Genomic DNA, 19,350 nt, shown 5'->3' with positions numbered 1-19,350 from the left:
ACTGCTCTAACACAGGCAACAGCAACGCGGGCAGCTTGGAGGAGCTGAAGTTTACAGAGCTTCCTTTCCTCGAGGGAACTGCATTTTTCTAAGATTATATTATTACTTGGGCTGGTCGCTCAGCAATGCAACATCATTTCCCTTTTGGGTGGGAAAGTTCTCTCCTTGTCCTCTGACTCGAATGATTTCAGCCCGAAAGGATGACTGCAAATTCAGTGCATAATCGAAGAGCTGTCAGGGAACCGTGCCCCTGGCTGCAGCAGCGGGATGCTGTGGCACAACACACAGGCATTAAAAATGTAGGGCCAGTCGTGTGCACACCCCAGCTGCACATATACAGAAGAGGGTGAGAGGGACGGGTGCCCAGATGTAACAAAACCACTTTCTGTGCACCTACAGATTTCATTCTTTCACCGAGCCTGTGCTCGCAGCCCACTTGCATGTGCTCTGGCTGAATATCTCAGCAATTGAAGCTCTGGTATTTATGGAAACAGCAAATTACAATGCAAATGTTGCAAAAGTGCTCAGAGAAATAAAAATTTGAATTTGTAATCAGGCCTATTTCCACTGAAAATTGGATTCTGCCTTTTATGCTCAGCCGATCGGGAAAGAGAAAAACACATTGTATGACCTACATCTTCAATCGAATGTAAATAACAGGGCCTGGGTTTGGGGTATTAGAGGCTCGTGACAAGCTTGCTCACCAGCTGCAGACTATGGATTATCTATCGGGCGTTACCAGGGGAATATACTGAACAAGCAACCTTTCATTTGCTCGGAGCACCTGCTGACCCTCTGGACAGCCAAACCGCCCTTAAAGCTTCCTTGCACCACTCTGACAGCAGAGAGATGCTAGAGCAGGTGCCGGGATTTGGCTGTGCTTCAGGATGGCATTTTCATGTTGCAAGAAGGCAGATTTTTGACCTTTCCATGGAAATAATTCTTTATTTTGCCTGGGATCAGTCTCTGCTTTCGCCTGGAGGACAGCTCGGTGCCAGGGTGGGCAGCTGGCGGGGCAGAGCAACCCACAGCCAGTACAGCCAACCCACCACTGCTTCTCTTTTTTTATTTCCATTTCCTACCAGGGTACATTTCTGACTACCAGCCCTAAAACTGGGACCTGTAACGGGGGAAAGAAGCTCCAGAGGACTTCCAGGATTTTAGGAACTCTGCTGCTTAAAACAAAGCAGCAGAGACTTTTGACACTGAAAATCTCATCCCCTGGGGAGGGTACCCGCTGCCCAGTGGGGCTGGCCATAGCCAGCAGAGGTGCTGCAGCAGCCGCCTGCCTCCCTTGGCTTCCCAGCCACACAAAATAATTACAGCAAATTAAATTATCCGTCTGAAGTGGCGATCACAGCTTGGGAAGAGAGATGTGCGAATGGCTGCTGAAGCACTGAGTTCATGAGACACACGGACCAGCTCTGGCAGTTTGCTACAGGGAAACGAAAACTTCAGGTGAGCCGAGCACAACCGCGCCTTTCCCCCTCCTTTTCTGAAACGGCTTCTTTTTTTTTCCTCTTTCCTTTTACACTCTTCATTCTGTACCCCAAAGGAGCAGAGCTGAACCTATGCAACCCCAGGGACCTCTCGGCCCACAAAACAAATTCAGCATCCCTTCTGTGCCACCAGCTGTCCCCTGACGTCGTGCCGAAGCTCGCCAGCAGCATCCTGCACCAGCACGACCACACGGACAGCTGGGCTTCTGCCCCCGCAGAGCCACCCGATACGTACCGGAAAGTCTGAGGCAGATTTGGAGGCAATACAGCACTTTTGTGCGAACAAGCATCCTCGTGAACCTCTTCCTTTGCTCCTAAATCTGCTTCTTCCACCCACAGACAGTTTCAGAGGAGGAGAGTTAATGAACAGATGAGTGAGTGCCCCTCTGCCAGGGCAGGAGGCTCCTGACAGCCAGCCTGGCTCTCCTGGGCTGCAGGCAACGTTGGTTCCTTCTTGGGTGATCTCCTACCTCATTTCCCGGCCTCACACCGGGGAAGCTGCAAGGAAAGGCAGCAGCTGGCAGGGGAAGGAGGGAGAAAGGACAGGAGGGCAGGCACAGATGGCAGAACAGCAGATTGAGTTATCAGGGCAGCCGCACGACTGGCGTCCCCACGGGGCACCGGTGCTGACAGAGGGCTGTGGGGAGGTGTGGTGAGAAAAGGGACATTGTAGGAGCAGGGGGAGGATTCGCAGAGCCAGAGACCCCGTCCACAGGGACCTCATCAAGGGCTCAGTGCCACCTCTGCCCTCCCCACAGCACCACTGTGACGGCCTCTGCAGGGCGCAGCAGGAGCAGCAGCGTTTGCCAAAGAGGTGACCACGTGCCGTGCATCCCATGGAGCAACGGAAAACAGAGGTGTGTTATTCCCATTTTACAGGTGGGAAACCTGCAATAACGAGACCAGCTGGAGACAGAGCTCATGACTGAGCCCACATACGCCCCAGCTTGCCGGTGCCCATTGGGTTGCCTGTCTCAGATGCAAAGCAGCTGCCAGGGAAAATCCCACCACAGGCTTTGACACCAACACTTCCTTTCCCCAACCTTCCCGCTCCCCGGGTATGGAGGCACAAGCAGGCCAGGGAGGGGAGCCGGGCTCCCCAAGCCCACTTGTACCCATGTTGCTACCAGCTCGCTGATGAAGGGCCGCTGCCTCCTAACCTCAGAGCTGTCTCGAAGCCACCCAAGATGTAATCTGCGTTTCCACGTAGCGGCGGGGCGACGGGTTCACAAGAAACGCTCCCCACTTCAAACAAACATTTTCAAAGAACCCCTCAGAGCGGTGCAAGCGCCCACGAGACAGACGACGGGGCTTTCTGCAGGTTGGCCTGAAAGCGGTTCAGGAGATACCGTCCCACCGCACCGCTTCCCTTGACTGACACAAGCCTAGAGCTGTAGCTAACAACGAGTGAATTGCAGCTGTCGGGACACCCCGTAATTTATTATGCCATTTGCTCTAGATCGAGCTACTACTGTGCTATTTATCACCGCTCCTGGCTCGGGGCTGACGTGATTCACGAGCACCTGTAGCTGCCGGCAGCACAGAGCTAACTGCAGAACCCCACGCCCCTGGCCAGACCCAGGGTTTTGCAGCACGAGGACAGCCAGCTCGGGCTTTTCAGGCTCGAACAAAGGAAACGCATTCCTCCGCCGACTCTCAGGAGCCATCAAGGTCACAGGAAAAGATGCCAGATAGGAATCTGAGGTGAAATTGAATATTATTTTTTTTTCTATCCGGCAAGGGTTCTGCAAAGGCTCTCGTCAAATAACAGCTGAGAACTTTGCAGGCAGTTGCAGATTTTATCTCCGCGAGGCACACAGCAGGAAAGGCAGTGTTATTTTCACCCCTTCTGGAGGGAGAATTGACTTGAAGTGGCACCGAGAGCTCTGTAGCTGGGCCGGGAAGGGACCCAAATCTCCCTAATTTCAGCACGGTATCCTGGTCACCAGGCTGCTCTCACAAACACTGTTAGCAGCTTTCATGCACTGCAGGGCACATCCCAGCCAGGATCCCCAGCCAAACACCTTGTATAGCATGGGCACATCCTACAAAGGCACGCTTTGGGTACCCAAAGACAACCAAAACATTACAAATGCAGTTTCGCCACATTTCCTGAAGTTTCACAACTTGGGTTTTATAAACTGACCCCTGCGTGGCACAGCGTGGTACTCTCCTCACATCAGGAACTAAGCCAAAACTCGGCGCTCCATCCCAGGCAGGTGATCAGCCGTCCGGACCCAAAACCCACACAGGTCTGTGTTGACGTGCTGGAGCTCCTTAGCCCACTTGCAGCCGCCCAGCACCAACTCCCCCAGCGCATCAGGACTTACTCATCCTGTGAGCCCTGTCTCTTCTTGGCACCTGAGTAAACCCCATCACAAGGGGATGAAGCGAGCTCTGCGTTTCCTACCAAAAACCCAGCCCACCCACTCCCTGTGCTGAAACCAGCCCCGGCATCACCGGCAAAGCACCACGCCAGTCCCCGCTCCCGGTCACAGATGTGGCAGGCGAGGAAAGCCGTGACTTTGCAGGTGACTGATGTGCTGGGCTGGGGTGACACGGAGACACCCCGACGCACCTGTCCCATGCGTGGCATGGTCTCGCTGCCCACCCGTGCACCCACGTCCTGTTCGCTGCTTCCCCCCCAGCTCCCTTCACCTCTGGAAGGATCCCAGCACCCGGGGGGCTCTGGGAAGCCCCAGGGAGCGGGGCAGGGGGCTCGGATAAAGCCCCCCGGCTTTATCCACCAGCGTGTCCCCCCGTCCCCATCCCGACCCCACTCACCGGGGCGGCCGGCGTGTCCCGCGGCGGGCGGCGAGCAGGGGCGGCCGAGGCGGCTGCGGGGCGATGGAAGAGGAGGAGGAGGAGGAGGAGGAGGAGGAGGAAGGCGCCGGGGAGGAGGGGGTGCGAGGGGCAGCGACCCGGCCGGCGGGGCCAGCCCCAGCCCCAGCAGCACCAGCAGGGTGCAGGCTGCCGGCATGGCGCTGGGGACGGGACGGGGAGGAAGAGGAGGAGGAGGAGGACGAAGGGGGGCTCACATGCCCGCCGGGGGACGAGGCCAGGCCGGTGTGGGGGTGCCCATAGCGCCGGGGGTGGGGGGGTAGGGGGGGGTCGGCCAGCGGCGGCGGCAGCTTGCGGCCAAGTGCCGGCGGCCGAAAGTAAAAGGGCAGGCGGCCGAGGCTCCTCCTCGAGCCTGACATCACCCGGCGCGGCCCCGCACGGCTCGGCACGGCTCGGCACGGCCCCCCCCGCATCCCTCCCCCGGGCCGGCCCCGCTCCTGCGCTGCTTTGACCCCGGCCTGGCCTCCCCCGGGCACCCGGCAGCGGCTGGGGGGGCGATGCCCGAGTCCCCCGGGGGGCACCGCCGGAGCGGCTCCGAGCCGAGCACGGGGGGCGTCGGGCAGCCCCCAGGCTCCAGCCCCCTCCCGGCTGCTCCTTCGAGCCCCTGCCAAGTAACTTTGAAAGCTTTTATTGGTTATAAAGCGAACCCACTGCTGGCTTCACCGTGCCAGCAGCGGCTTTTTGCGGCTGCAGCTTCTTGCGGGGGTGAGTTCCCAGGCTGGGCTGCACGGGAGGCAAAGGATTTCCCTTTATTGTTCTGAAATTCCCCTTCCTCGCCCCGTGCTCCTGGTTCAGCGAGAGCACACAGCGCCGAGCTGGGGCTCGGGCTCGGCCCTGGCTGCTGGCAGCCCCAAGGAGCCTGGTCGCAGTGTCCCCAGCGAGCCCTCCATCCCCACACCAGCAGCACCCCGTCCTCGACAGCCTCTCCCCCCTGGGATGCTTGCACGCCCTTTGCTTTCCCCTCCCTGAGCTGTTTATTTCAGGTTCAGGCTGAATTTCCCCCAGCCAAGCAGAAAATGGTGTTTTGAACACAGCTGGCAAGCGACAACCCACCGAATCCAGTACCAAACACTGACGTGGTCTGTAGCCCCTACTCACTCTTTCTCCCTTCACCAAAAGAGAAGCCAGTAGCCAGCTACCAAACACAAACTCTCCTGAAGGCCTCTTTCCACCCAAAAGGTGGCACTGATGAGCCCACACAAGTACGGGAATGACAGGGGCTTGTCCAGTTAGTCCCGGACACGGGGATTTGGCATCCCGTTATTATGGTTTTCCCTGAAATGAACCAGCACATCGCAACCCCGCTTCTCATTACACGAGGCAACACCCCAGCCCGGGCAGCTGGGGCCACCTGAGCGACCCAGAAGCTGCAGGCAGCGGCCACCAAGCTGCATGGTCTGCACAGGACATCCTTGGGGTCCTCCAGCCTACGCCAAGGGATTCACCCACACCTTACAGAACAGGTCGCCTAAAAAAAAGGCTTCCTCATCAACATGATGGAGATACCCACATTCAGCGAAGCAATGTGCCATCAAGAGTTAAAGCGGGTGTGAGGAGCTGTAAAGTAGCTTGCTACTTTGGGAGAAGGCCCAGGGAATGCAGAGCAGCAGCTCAAATAGCTGGGGGATATCCTTTCGCACGAAGTGCATGACTCCCCGCCACCAACTCCTATGACAACAAGCACTCCGCATCCTCCGAAGCTGTAAATCCAGCAAGCAGGAAGCGCAGGATCGACTGCTCTTCCAACAAGTCTCCATAAATTCTTCCTACTGTTTTACTCAACAGGCACGTTGAGAACAAAATCAGCCACACGTAAATGCAAAATAAACGTCGCTGAAAGAACAACCTTGAGGAAGACGGGGTTGGTATCGAGTGTCCCCACCTCCTGGTGTCCCGGTGGTGCACAGCAGGGCCCCCGCCATGCCCTGCTGCTCCTACAACACCCAAGGCTGCGAAAAAAGCACCGTGATGGGAGCTGGTACCATTAACTGAGTATTTACCATACAGAAAAAGCTATCCCCGCTCTGTCGTGGCTCCAGTCACAAACAGTGTGTTATTCACAGGCACCTGGAAAGGAAGCACCGATGTCCAGGCTGTTTTGTACTTCCCAAGTGCGATCCCTTCCCCCACCAGCTGCCCAATTTGCCAAGGCCTCGTGGCTCTAAATGCCAGGCTACCGCCTTTTCCTGCCACCTCACTTCAGTCCTACCTTTGCCGCTTCAATGAGGAACACCCTAACACTGAAGAAGTCAACTCACAACAAATTCTGCTATCTTTGAGGTCCAGCTCACCAAGTGAGCTCCAGTTCACTTCTCCCCGCGTGGCCACGAGCTGTGCGTCCCTGTGGCACTGTACATGGCACCAGCACTCGTGGCAGGGCCGCATCCTGCTCCCTAGTAATGGGAGATTTAAATGCATGGAATTCATTTCCCAAGAAGGACCAAGCAAACCCCGATGTCAAACAATGCCTCCTGAAAGAGGCTGTGACCTAAAAGTCTCCCCAAATTATGTATAAATACATTCAATGCTTCCATCCAAAAGCAGCACATTCAACTCAAAAAAGAGTTTAAAAAGAATAACAGCAACACAGGAAGCCTCTAACATTACTATATAAAACATGATTTATATAAAACATGATAGTAAATGCTGATTAATTGAATCCCACCTATCACCCTGCTCTGGGGGAGGAAAAACAGTTTGTTTTTGTTTCACCTTGATTTCCATGTTCCAGTCTGAGGGGCTGGAGGCACACAGCCCAATTTACCAGTTTCTGCATTGTTTCAGCCTGAAATCACTAAAAACACGGGAGTTTCTACAGAAGAGGCATCTCCGTAACACCTCGTAAGGATTACACTCACTGGTCACTTCTCGTCAGTTCTATAGGAACCCTTCACAGCCCCAGCCAACATCATGAAACTCCTGCAGCTCGCTTGAAACGCAGCCCAGATCTGTCTAAAACTTGGATCAGGCTCATAAACCTCAGACAAGTTTTAAGCTGATGATGAATTAAGGTACAAAGTGAATATTTTCTACTCCTGGAATTTGTTATTAAAAGTCCTGAGTTTCCGAAGTGGACAGATAGTTCCTAACCAAGCAATTAATTACCTTCGCCGTCTCCTCTCGATGCTGTAAGCCATCCATTAATGGATCCCAATCATCCAAAAAGCACTTAGCACCTAAACATTTTTCTTGAAATTCTGGGGATAGTGGTGCTTGATTGATTTATTTTTACAAGAAATGCCTGCCTCGTACCTCCCTTGGAAGCAGCTCATTCCAGATCCTTGACATTTGGAGGTCAGGATGGATACGGGTCTTGTGCTCTCTTTTCATCCCTCACAGAAAAATGCACAACAAAATAAAGCCACTGGATACAAAATGTTGCCTTTTGAATCCCGTTGTTGGAAATAAACCCAACATTTTCTGGAAAAGAAGAAAAAAAAAATCAGCCATTTCAATCTATCTGGTAAGAAGCAACTCTAAACCTCTGATTTATTTTTTTCAGGACCCTTTTCAGCCAGCTCTGGTTTGGAGCGCATCAAGAACAACCCAGCCCTTCCAACAGCCCTGCACAGCAGCACCGCCGCGATCCAAGAAGCTGCTGCTGCTGCTGCCAAGGTTCACGAGCAGCATTTGGATCCCATAAAGCTACAGGTGCACCCCGTACCACCAGGCTCTGCCGAGTGGCCCCAAGGCTTCTGCCCACAAACCTCTCAAATCCGGGCAAATCCCAAAGCCACGAGGGGCAGAAGGGAAGGAGCCTCTGTTGCACCCCGCAGCTTTAGGGCTCTGTGTTTCCAGCCCGCAGTTGGCTGCCAGAGCCTCTCATCCACAGCTTTTCGGGCTGTTTTACCCAGAGGTCTCGCCTTGTCTCGGGTTTAAATGCCATTACACCAGATCTGGGTCTCAGCACTGTGAAATCAGGAATGTAAGTTCACTGCATTCCTGTTTTATATGGAGTTACCAGATTTATAGGTTGACTATAATCTTTTAATTTTCTCTCGTTTATTGCAGTAATTGCCCTTTCTAGAATTCACCAGACAAAGGCAATAATTCAAATAACCTCATTTTCCCTCTGATTTAAATGACTACCCTAGGCTGGCTGCTGTGATTCAGCACATCTCGTCCAGCCTTGCAGGTGGGGGTACGATGCCGCACAAAACCGTGCCTGCCTGAACCAGAAAGTGAACCAGAAAAGCAGGGGTGAGAACACACCGCCTCACTCTCACAGGGAGCCTGTTCCTGCATTAGCCCACACACAGAATCGTCCTTTATTCAGCACGTTTTGTCATGCTGCTTCTGTGATCGCTGTTACCTGCTAGGAACAAGCGACCACCCTAGCTGTGAGGCTTTTTGGCCAACATACACAACAAAGAACATCCAAGGAAACCCAAAGCTGACAAGAGAGAGCCACAAGGGGAGAAAAAAGAAATATGGATATGGGTTAAGCTCTGGATTTAAGGGGTTTGGCTCTCCCTGAGCAGACTCCTGATGGGGGAACACAGACAGACCTGGGGGGGGTGGTGGCAACTTATACCAAGGAGCTGTCATTTAACGCTGATATCACAATGAAACTTGGCTTTCCTCCTGCCCATTCTCAATCTTATTTGTGTTGCAAGTGTTTTGAGGCAGAAGATTCTGATTTCTGGACACTTGTTAATGTTGTGGCATCACAAACACAGCATGAGCTTCTCGGCGAGACTGCAAGGCAAATAATAAAATATTTATCCTACCGTCTGTGCTTATATCTTCTGCAAATGAACCTGTCAAAACTCGATCTAGCAACCTACAGTTGAAGCCTTAAAAAAAAAAAAAAAAAAAAAAAAAAAAAAGCCCTTTTACATCCACATATCTCTCAAAAACAAATGTTCTCCTTCCCTGCCCCATTGCTAAACATCCTAATTTCTTAAAAACAATTCCGTGAACTCCAAGGAAAGCAGATTGTAGATGATGACAAAGCTCACATGGCTAAAAAGATAGAAGGGTCTTTTCATAAGGACGTTAACCAAAAAGCAACTTGTAGTGGACAGATAAGGCTCAGTGCTGGGCCCCAAGCTGACCTTCAGGGATGCTGAGTGTTCACTAACGCTGCAGCAGCCAGAGCCACAGTTTGGCTCCCAGGTGGGCAGAAGGAACACTTCCCACTCACAGCAGGAATTGCCACCCACATTACTTCCCTTCAACCACTAAATGTTAAGCTGACAAATTGCTATCCCTAATTTCATGCATTTTTAGAGTGCTACAAAAGCTACAGACGTTTTTGACAATGCACCCCAATGATCTGCAATGCTATTAGTCTTCCTCTCTTCCTAGAGAAGCTTCCTTGATACACAAAGACCTGCATGCCAGTGGGGTCTGAACTCATCCAGCCTCAGAAGTGGATGAGTCTGTGGGGTTACAGAAGGGGGGGCCAGCCAGAAACTTCAAATACAGTTGCTCTGAGGTTGATTAGGGTACCCCAAACCACAGGCCTTGTCAGGATTAAGTCAGTGGTTGGGAAGAAAATAAAGCACAGGCTTGATTTTTGACTGGCATTGGCTTTTCGAAAGCACAGGATGCATGAGGAAGTAGGTCAGACTGCTCCTAACACCATTGTCCCCATCCCTTCGGAGGTGGTGGCTCCTGAAACAAGCCTTCCCTCCACCGTCACTGTTAACTACATCAAAGGTAATGCCCTGAGAAAGATGAGCACACCCCTTCTTGAGCACTGAAAAGGAAAGCTGCTCTACTTACAACACACAACGGTGGTGAGGAAACCAGCCCCACACGATACACTCCTCTTGCAGGCCTGATGGGAGGAGAAGACCAAATGCCAGCCTTACATGGCGGTGCAGGATCTGGTACGTGCCGTGCTGGTGATGCCAGGAGGGGTGGATGCTTTGGGGAAAGCTTCTCCAGAAGCAGCACGTGGAGCCCAAAGCCCAGAAAACCCAGGCAAAAGGTGTTTTGCTGCACCTGGAGCACTCACAGGGCTGTGGCCACAAGCAAAGCTGTGAGCACTGTCCTGAGAGAGCTGGCTGAAATCCTGGTAGTCAAAGGGAGGAGCTGTTTGTATTGCTGGTTTTGGGGAAGAGCAGGAAGCATGGCTCCCCTGTGGGGTCTGGTGAGCACAGTACCTGCTCTCTTCCCTCCCCAGGATCCCCTGAGTGCTGCCTGGCTTTAAGAAGGGAACTAAATTGCGTGGGAGCTAACGAGGTTAACGCAGGGATTTCCACTCATTAATCACTTCATGCTGGGCTCTGGGGTTTCCTTGAGTTTAAGCTGTGCTCCTGAGGCTGCAGGGCTGGGCAAGCTCATGCTGGGGAGGGCAGGCACCCCGCAGTGCTCACACAGGGGCTCTCTTTGAAACCCGAGGGCTCACAGCCCTGGTGCTGCGGTCATGTATCAAACTCTAGCAGGAGACAGCACAGCACCATGCGGCTTGTCAGAGAGGTGGATCAGCTCCAAGCAGAGTCTAAAAGCTTGCACAACAGCAGCAACTGCCAAGGTCAAAGATAAGTTAATTTGATCTTAATAGCTGACAATAAAAATTGACTGTTATCTTGCCACGCTTTGAACTGATAAGAGCAAAGCACCAGCAAAGTTTCTCAGATTTGTCTTCAGAGAAGAATCCGTGTAATTCTGCCTACTGTGTACCAGCACAGACATCCCCAAACTCAGCCCTGTGCCTTTTGCTATTCATTTTTTCCTCTTAATTCAGCACTGCAAGATGTGTCCTGATGCTGTGAGCACAGGAAGGGCCTTCCTGAGCACGCAGGTGGCCCCAGAGGACCTGGGGAAACTTCAGCACATCCAAACAGCAGATCCACACCATGTGGAAATCCAACACAAAACGACAGCAAGAAATCCTGACAGGACAGCTTCCAACAGAGAATGATATGAGGTAGTTCAGCATTGGCCACCGTTTTCTGCTTGCTTCTATTGACATAGTAAAGACAAGGTTACAGATATTTAATGAAATACCTGCAACCTAGGAAAATGAATATGCTTTCTGCACCATTGCAGGATTGCTCTCTTCTTCATGTCAGCTGAAAGTCTCCCTTGGTCCCCTTTCTAAGAAACCTGGAGAGCCAAAGCCACAGCAGATCAGACCACGTGGTGGGACAGAGGGTCCCCAACATTGGGGCACAGCCCTGAACAGCTCCGGTGCTCAGAGGCACTGAACACGCCCACAGCTAGCATAGAGAGGCATTTCTGCTGTCTCAAGTTTTTTATTGCACAGATGAAATAAATAATTTAATGGCTGAAATGATCAGAGATTACAGGAAGCGAGAGGCAGCGATTTCCCCCTCTTACTTAGGTGCATACATCTATAAAGCTCAGCACAGGATGAGCTTGAAGCAGAATTAGCAAAATGCATTTTGTTAAGGCACTTCTGAATCATCTCTCCTTTTATCCAAGAGATGCTGTATTTGGAGATAGCTTTGATTTTACGTCTTGGTTCTTGTTTCAGAAAGGATGTGGGAAGCCACTATGAAAACATGCTAAGGCATCACTTCGTGGTTTCACAGTGGAGAAGAGTTCATTATACTGCATTACTGCATAGAAACGCGCAGGTTCGATTCCAGTTATGAATATATTTCATAATCCTCTTGCACTTGCCACTGGTTCTGGCCTATTGTCTAATGCCTTAAAGTACTTTCTAAGACCATGGTAATTGAAACACTGAGGTAGAAAATTGCTGTATCACAAGCAGGCAAATTCACGCCGGGAGGAGAAGTGAATTGACCTGGAAGGTCGCATCCATCGGTGGCACAGCTGGGACCGGGCACTCGGCTCCTGCATCTGAGGTCACTGCTTGCAAATACAATGCACACTGCTGCCCTGCTCCCCCAGAGGACATCTGAAATCGGGTGTTGTTAGCTCTTACAGCAGCGGCAGTTTTCAGAGCTCAGTAGTGCTTATAATTGATTTTTTTAAAGGATTATATCATTCTCAGTAACTCATCACTTCACTGGATCGGCCCTTTCATTTGCGTGTTGGTTTTATCCCCCTCCCTTTTGGATACGGTTTGAAACCTGGGCATGCTGTAGTTTGCATAAACAAACAAGCCTTGAATATGTAAATAACTATTCACATCCTTTCCATATACATTCAAGTATTTCACAAGGCCCCGTGGCAGGGGCTAGCACTTATCAGCCCTTTCAGAAGCGACAACTCGGTATTTTTTCTGTCCTCCCCCTTTACTGAAACTGATTCACAAACTCTTCTCTGCTGATAAGGGAGGACTGGTGATAGCGGTCTCGAGAGGCAAAGTCTGCGTTCTCCTCGGTGAGCTGCGTGGTCTCCATGCCAACTGTCGCAAAGGCCGGTGTCACAACGATCTGCTCCTTTGGAGATGGCCTTCTCCTGCAAACACAGAAGCAGAGGCATGACCCATTAGCAGCCACGCGCCCGGCTGTGCCAAGGAAAAATGCACCCGCGGCAGGGCGCTTGGAGAAGGGGCTGCATTGCCCTCGGAAGGCAGAGAGTTAATCTGCAAACAGTTTCCTAGAAGGCATGCAAAAACTATACTTCAACCTCCTCCCTCATAAACACTGGAAAATATACATTTTCTTAGCAAATACATTTCCTCTTTGGAATTGCTCCAAACGTTGGCTCTGCCAGTTTCCAGACAGTGCAGGAAAAGAAGGAGCACGAACTATTGCTAATGAAAAATATCCTTCTTATAGTTTCCTAAGCTTTCGTGTACATTTCAATTACTTTTGAGACCATGTAGGCAGGAAACTCTTTTCCTCTTTTAAATATAAGAGGAGACTTCCCTGCAGTTTCTTTTTCCCCAGAGGCCAACTTTAAGAAAACCTTACTGCACACCTGCAAATCAAAACTGGAGGACCTTATAACACTGACTCAGCCCTCTTTGAGGTGCCAAGGATCCTTGGTTGCTTTCATTGCTCTTGCACTCTAATGCAATGACTTCTTTACATCAAATTTTTTAATGTGTCTTGTTTGGATTTCAAGAAATTGTGGCTGAGGAAAAATGTGCAAGTGATTTCAATGCAATTTCTTGCAGCTTAGCAAAGGTGGGCTTCAAAACAACCCACCCGGCCCACAAGCAGAGCCAAAATTGTGTCCATACCAGCATAAGCAGGATCCCTGGCATTAGGACGAGGTTACCAAGCTGGCTGGCTCAGAGATTGCAGTCTTAGGGGGAGAGAAGAAAGATCGGTCTCCGTCTTGGGCTGCTGCCAGTTCCTCACTCCATCTTCCCTGACAGAGCCTCTCCTCATCGATTGCACTGATCAAAGCGCTGAGGCCTGTGCCAGCCAGATAACCTGCAGGGCAAAACGCCCGGCACCAATGACACCTCTGCCCACAAGGAGCACAAGGGCTGCCTCTCCAGAAGGGCTAGCTTCATCTTTCCTACTCTCAGCCACATACGGCAGCTGTCCGTGAAGTTAACCAGCCTCCCACAGGGAGCATCTGACAACAGGCAGGGTTGAGAAGTGCCGAGGGACAACCAGGAGGAAAAACTGCTCCATCATCATAGCTGCAGCACGGCAAAATTACAGGCAGTGGATGCGGCTGTACACCGAGGCGGAACAGGACAGCTAAATGCCTGGGACACAGAGCAGCGGGGTCTGACTCACCCTGCAATGAGTAATTCTGGCAGCGCTTCCAGCACAGCCCCGTGCGCCCTGTTCTCCTCCTCACCTCTTCACCCCTGGCTTTGGCTCGTGTTAGGAGTGCAGCAGACATGGTGAGTGAGAGGGAGAAAGGAGAGGGCAACCCCTTATTCCAAATGAGACATGCACAAAGCACAGTGCACACCCTTGACACCCCCTCGCTCCTCCTGTTCTGTGTTGCTTGTCTGACTTGGGCTCCCATCCCGCTAGCAGAGAAGTGTGTGGCTTTATGCAACTGCCATGAGAGGCAGCAGCAGCTGCAAAAACAAAGCTATTCACAGCAAAAGAGGTTTGCAGGACAGGTGGGTTTTCAGGGCAGCCCCACACCTGGGGAGATCCACTGGTCTGGTAGAGGCAGCTATGGATGGTGATGCAGGAGACCTGACGTGTCTGTTCTCAGCCGTGCCATGGACCTTTCATGGGGATCTAAGAGAGGTCCCATCACCTCTGGCCACTCCTAAGCCACCTCTGCCACCAAAGGCATGTAGCCATGTTATAGGGACAGTGGGCAGAGACAGGAGCTGGCAAAACAGGCGTACACATATGCCAACATGCCTAAGGGCCTGGACCTTCATTTATTTTAAACAAGCCACCAAATTTGCACACCTAATGCCTGGCAGCTCATGTTATGTGATCTTTACTACAGTGCTCCCCCATTGCAACAGTAAAACAGCCAAACAGATTAGGAACCCCAAGTCCCACTGCTCTGTACAGCAGCAGAGGTGGTCATTACCCCCCATGGGAAACCCAAACATGACAGAATTATTAATTAATAGGATCAAAATAAGTTAACAAAACCAGTTAGTATCCAACCAAATAAAAGCTCTGAGGCCTTCTGAGAAGGAAAACACCAAGATACATGTATTTTCTGCTGCAATCCCATACAAACTCGATACTGAATGGTTCCTTCATTGAAGACCTTGTTTATTGTATTTGCCTCTGCAGCTATTGCTGCTTCCCCCCAAATCTCCCCTCTGTCACTCCAGCCCAGCTGGCACCTGTGTACCTGTTCCACCACCACAGCAGTTCACCACCTGCCATGGGTGGAAGAGCTGGAGTCTCCCACTCCTCATTTACTACTGTGTTTTTGGGTTCAAGCTGTTCCTCCAAGGTTGAGCACAGACCTTTGGGGTTTGGAGAGTAAGATCAAGAAAGCTTCAGCCACTGGGATACATCAGCACTGGACTAACTGAAGCCAACAGCCCTGTTTGCCTTTAACTAAGAACTTCAGGAAGGGCCAGACAGACTGCTTGAGGTAAGAAGCAGGTCAACTCTTCCCATGCACATTAGTGGGAACAAGGAGCACTGCCTCAATCTCTGCCAAGTGACTGGTACCAACCTGCATGAGGTGATCAAAGCTGACTTAATCCAGCTGAACAAACTGAAATTCGCTGCTGCTCCTACAGAGAAAAGACATGAAAAGTCAGTATGTTGCTAATTCCCTCATAATAGCATTTCACCATTTAATTTTTCTGCACAAAATCCCAAACTGACATGTTTGTTACTAGCTTTCAGTACACAAAGATTTAGCAACTGTGAGAACAATTCTGAAGTCTTCCCACTCGCTGTGGCTTTTAAATGATTGCTGAGAATCTAACCCAAAGTTCATATGGAGAACAGCTATTCCTTCCCAGACTGACAGCTTGTTAAAATACCAGCAAAGCGATGGCCAAAGCAAAGATACCAGCTGCAGCACCTTCTCCTCCTTAGGCTGCAAATACCATTCCCACTGCAGGGATGGGGAGACTGAACGAGCTGCTCCGCTGACCTAAGCCACGGTGGCCGTGGTCTCACTGCTCCCTCTTGGCTGTCCCCACAGAGAGCTGGTTTAACTTATTTGATCAACACCAAGGTTTATTTTGGGATTTTTTTTTTAGAATTAATTTCCTGCACTGGCTAACTGCAGGGGCAGATACGTTCTGGAGCTGGCAGCAAAAGCAGCCCCCGAAGTCTGTGGTGAGGGATAGGGAGGAGAGCAGAGACCCAGAAACAACTGCTGGATTTTTTTTAGGCTGTTGGAGGGAAAGAGAGAGGAGGAGGGACCCATCAAAATCATGGAGCATTCCTGTGGCAGAGCCACCGCTCCTGAGGTTTTCATCTAGTCCTTACTTCAGAGCATCTCTCAAGACAGTGTCCCACAACTTCTCTGTATAGAATGGTTATGCAGTCTTTTGAAGAACAAAATGGGTCATTTGATGTGGTGCGACTGCAAAAATCATTTTCACTCACAACCAAATAAAAATCAGGCTGAACTTTGTGTGTTCATTTTTAACTTCTTTGCCATGTGCTTTTTTACAGCATGCATGGGAACACAAGTGCAAAACAAACCAGGACAAAAATGTTTAATTATGCTGTCATTTCTCAAATCACTTTCCATAATCCTCTACACACTGAGAAATTATTTTTAGAGTCATTTTTGGAAATATTTAAAAAGAAAATAACAAAGATGTAACAGTGAGTAAACAAAGGCAAAGAAAACCTTAAGGCCTGAAGACACTACTTGTGTTTTGTTCAGTATTTGGGGGCAGTACAAAAAGTTTGTTAAAGTAAAATTTATGTATTTCCAAAGATACAAAGCTGCAAGTAGGAAGAACTAATTCACAGAGTCACAGAACGGTGTGGGTTGGAAGGAACTTGTAAAGATCATCTGGTCCAACTTCCCTGCCGAGAGCAGGGATAGCTTGTGCTAGCTCAGATTGCTCACAGCAACTCTTTTCCACCCCATACAGATAAATAAAAAAAGAAACCAGCTGTAGTAGAAAGATTGGTGAGTGATATATTGATAGTTCCTGAACGACTACTCATTTTTGCTTTCTCACAGCACGGGTTTCTGAAATCTGGTGTCTACTCACTGAATGCCAAATAACCTTTTATCTAAATAAACACAGGTGGCTACCTCTGCATTGTTTAAAAGACACAAACTCAGGTTTTTTGACTTCTCTCAACCAGGTGCCAAACAAAACATTGCACATCCATGCATGCAGGTACGTACGCATTATACCCCTACATATATATGTATGCGTATGGACGTGAGCAGGCACCTACTGTGTGTGTATCACCCTCTCCCTTCAGAAGCAGACCAATGCAAACCTCTCCTGCCTCCGTGCCAAGGACTATGCAATTATGAGCTGCTTTTTCAACATGCTTCAATATTTAATTTTGAACTTGTTTAAGCCCATCACATGCACAGACCTTTTTAAAGCCCTTTGCCTAAGAGTATTTTCCCAGATTACGTTCCTAACATATTCAACCTGTTTAGATCTGGAATCAAAAGGCTCTCTTGTTTTGCAGTTACGAATGCCGAGATTTAATGAGATACTTGTCATAATTCCCATTTTCATTAAAGTTTTCTCAGGTGGTTTTAGACCGATTAATTAAATTTATTAAAATGTATTTACAACAGATTTTTTAAAACAGATTTTTCTCATTGCCACGATACGTCTGCAATCTGCCATCCCTGTTAAGTCTCAGAATCTGCTTTTGCCATTTAAAGTACAGTACAGTCGAAAAGCAAGCGCAATGTGCAAACTATCAGGCTAATGCTAGTTACAGTTGGAATCAAATATTAAAGAGCCAGACATAAAATGCATTGAAACTACCAAAGAAATTAAATCTCATCACTCACTGTGCCACCTGCATATTAAACACAAGCATCTCAATTCCTAATTAAGTTAAATTAAAGCTTAATGAATTTTTAAGCAGATTTAATAATACAGAAAAAAATTACTCACCCAGGGGGAGTCCTGGACTCACTTGGCCAATGTAGAAATACAGAATAACTGCTGCTCCCAGGCTGACAAGGGTGTAGATCCACTGAATGACAAACATTATGATGAGGGACACGATTGCCTGTTGAAAAGACAAGGTTTAGGGTTGCTCCAGAGCGAGGTAGCATACTGCTGTCAATCTGACAGCTGTTCTGCAAAGTCCAGAGAAGCTCTGATCATCTCTTGCTCTGGCCCATGGGAGAGCTGGCAGCACGTGCCCGAGGAGGACTACCCACCTTCACACACAGCTTCACATGGTTTCAGAAATTTATTCTTGAATCTTGCAATCTGAGCATGGTTTACAACCCCAATAAAACCTTGTTAATAAGTGAGGCAGTGCTAGGGTTCTAAGCTGTTATGAAAGCATCAGTAACTGCATTTTTATTTATTTACTGCTAGAAATACTGAACCTTGTGTTTCAAATTCATGTAGAACTAGTGCTATGATGGAATCTCTGCATCTCCATCTTTCTCAGGCCCTCTTGGGAGTACTGTGTAAGTGATGTGCATCGTCTAGACCTGGGATGCAGACACTCAGGTTTACCCTGCTGAGTGTTTCTGTTGAGGTGTCTTCCTCTTAATAACACCCCATGATGGGGACAGAGCCAAGGTTCTCCTTGCATGAGATCTACTGCACAGCCTGCACCCTGCCCATGGGAGGACCGACAGCAGCCACAACCATGGGTGGATGGACCTTACGGGCATCAGCAGCTGAGGGCTGTGGTGCAGGTCCCTGGAGGAACCACATCATCTCCTGCTTCCAGAGCACTCCATCACGAGTGGCTTTTGGCCACACATAAAGCATTTCTATCCAGTATTATCAGAAAAGATTTGGGTATGGCATGGCTGAGGTTTCTCAGCAAGGAGTTCCCCATGCTATACAGAGCTTCATTTGGTCTCACTCATAAATGAGGGACAGCACAGGCTTGCACTGTCACCTTCAGCAGCGTGCAGGTAGCTTTTAGTGAGCTACCTCAGGTCCTAGAGGCAGAGTTTTTGCTCAGGCTACTCAAACATACACTAGCTGTAGGTCATGGAAGTGTTGGCTAGCCCACAGGGAGCTCCAAGCTGCAGCAGCCAACAGGTCACTATTTGGGAGCATGAAGCTGTATCTGGAGCCTCACCAGCTCACAGGGTAGAAATGGCTCAAGGGGCATATGAGTAGGGGCAGAAGCAGCATCTTCACAGATCAGGCTAGACACAGCAAGAGACAGCACGTAGGAGCTAAAGCAGTCACGGCTGACATGGCTGGTGAAGCCTGAAGATGAGGCAGAGGGGAAAGGAGCTTGGATGAATAAGTGCATCTGATTTTATCTCAGTGATTTTATTTTGTGTTGATCTCTTCTCAGCTCTGTTGCAAACTCCTCTCAAGTCTGATTATTAACAGGAAACCAAATCTGCTTTAATGAGCACATCAGTCATCTCTTTAAGCCAATTCCCCCACGAAGGAAGAGCTGACCACTCTGAACCCCACGATAACAAACACTTGGGGGCCCTGTTAGTTACTGAGCCCAGAGAAAGCATTAGCGTGCAACCTCCTAGAGATGTCATCGCTAGAGAGGAGCCTCCAGCATCCATCCCACCCACTGCGCCAGGCTCTGGAAAGACCTTTCCCCAGTAG

The 19,350-nt window shown here is 50.0% G+C and overlaps 2 protein-coding genes and 1 long non-coding RNA gene across 8 annotated transcripts in view; all 3 read right to left on the bottom strand.

The window, feature by feature from the left end:
• The window catches only part of HEG1 (heart development protein with EGF like domains 1), a 44,162-nt gene extending 39,564 nt beyond the window's left edge, over positions 1 to 4,598 (bottom strand). For both annotated transcript variants that reach the window (XM_084524504.1, XM_084524505.1), the window contains exon 1: positions 4,284 to 4,598. In XM_084524504.1, coding sequence (XP_084380630.1) covers positions 4,284 to 4,479 — 196 coding nt within the window. In that variant the 5' untranslated portion in view covers positions 4,480 to 4,598. The remainder of the gene's footprint in view (positions 1 to 4,283) is intronic.
• A 2,993-nt stretch (positions 4,599 to 7,591) lies between these two features.
• Positions 7,592 to 10,626, bottom strand: LOC311439148. The gene is made up of 4 exons (XR_014694559.1): positions 10,293 to 10,626; positions 10,071 to 10,125; positions 8,849 to 9,038; positions 7,592 to 7,760 (listed from the first exon to the last, which is right to left on the bottom strand). It is a non-coding gene; the product is annotated as an uncharacterized lncRNA (long non-coding RNA).
• A 902-nt stretch (positions 10,627 to 11,528) lies between these two features.
• SLC12A8 (solute carrier family 12 member 8) overlaps positions 11,529 to 19,350 on the bottom strand; it is a 53,177-nt gene continuing 45,355 nt past the window's right edge. For all 5 annotated transcript variants that reach the window (XM_084523719.1, XM_084523716.1, XM_084523717.1 and 2 more), the window contains 3 exons: positions 17,695 to 17,812; positions 15,303 to 15,363; positions 11,529 to 12,686 (listed from right to left, as the gene is read on the bottom strand). In XM_084523719.1, the coding sequence (XP_084379845.1) occupies positions 12,521 to 12,686; positions 15,303 to 15,363; positions 17,695 to 17,812 (345 nt within the window). In that variant the 3' untranslated portion in view covers positions 11,529 to 12,520. The remainder of the gene's footprint in view (positions 12,687 to 15,302; positions 15,364 to 17,694; positions 17,813 to 19,350) is intronic.

This window comes from Aythya ferina (genome assembly GCF_964211825.1).
Source record: "Aythya ferina genome assembly, chromosome: 6".
NCBI classification, from domain to species: domain Eukaryota; kingdom Metazoa; phylum Chordata; class Aves; order Anseriformes; family Anatidae; genus Aythya; species Aythya ferina.
Note: the sequence above shows the minus strand (reverse complement) of the source record. Positions and strands in the feature narration are given on the sequence as shown.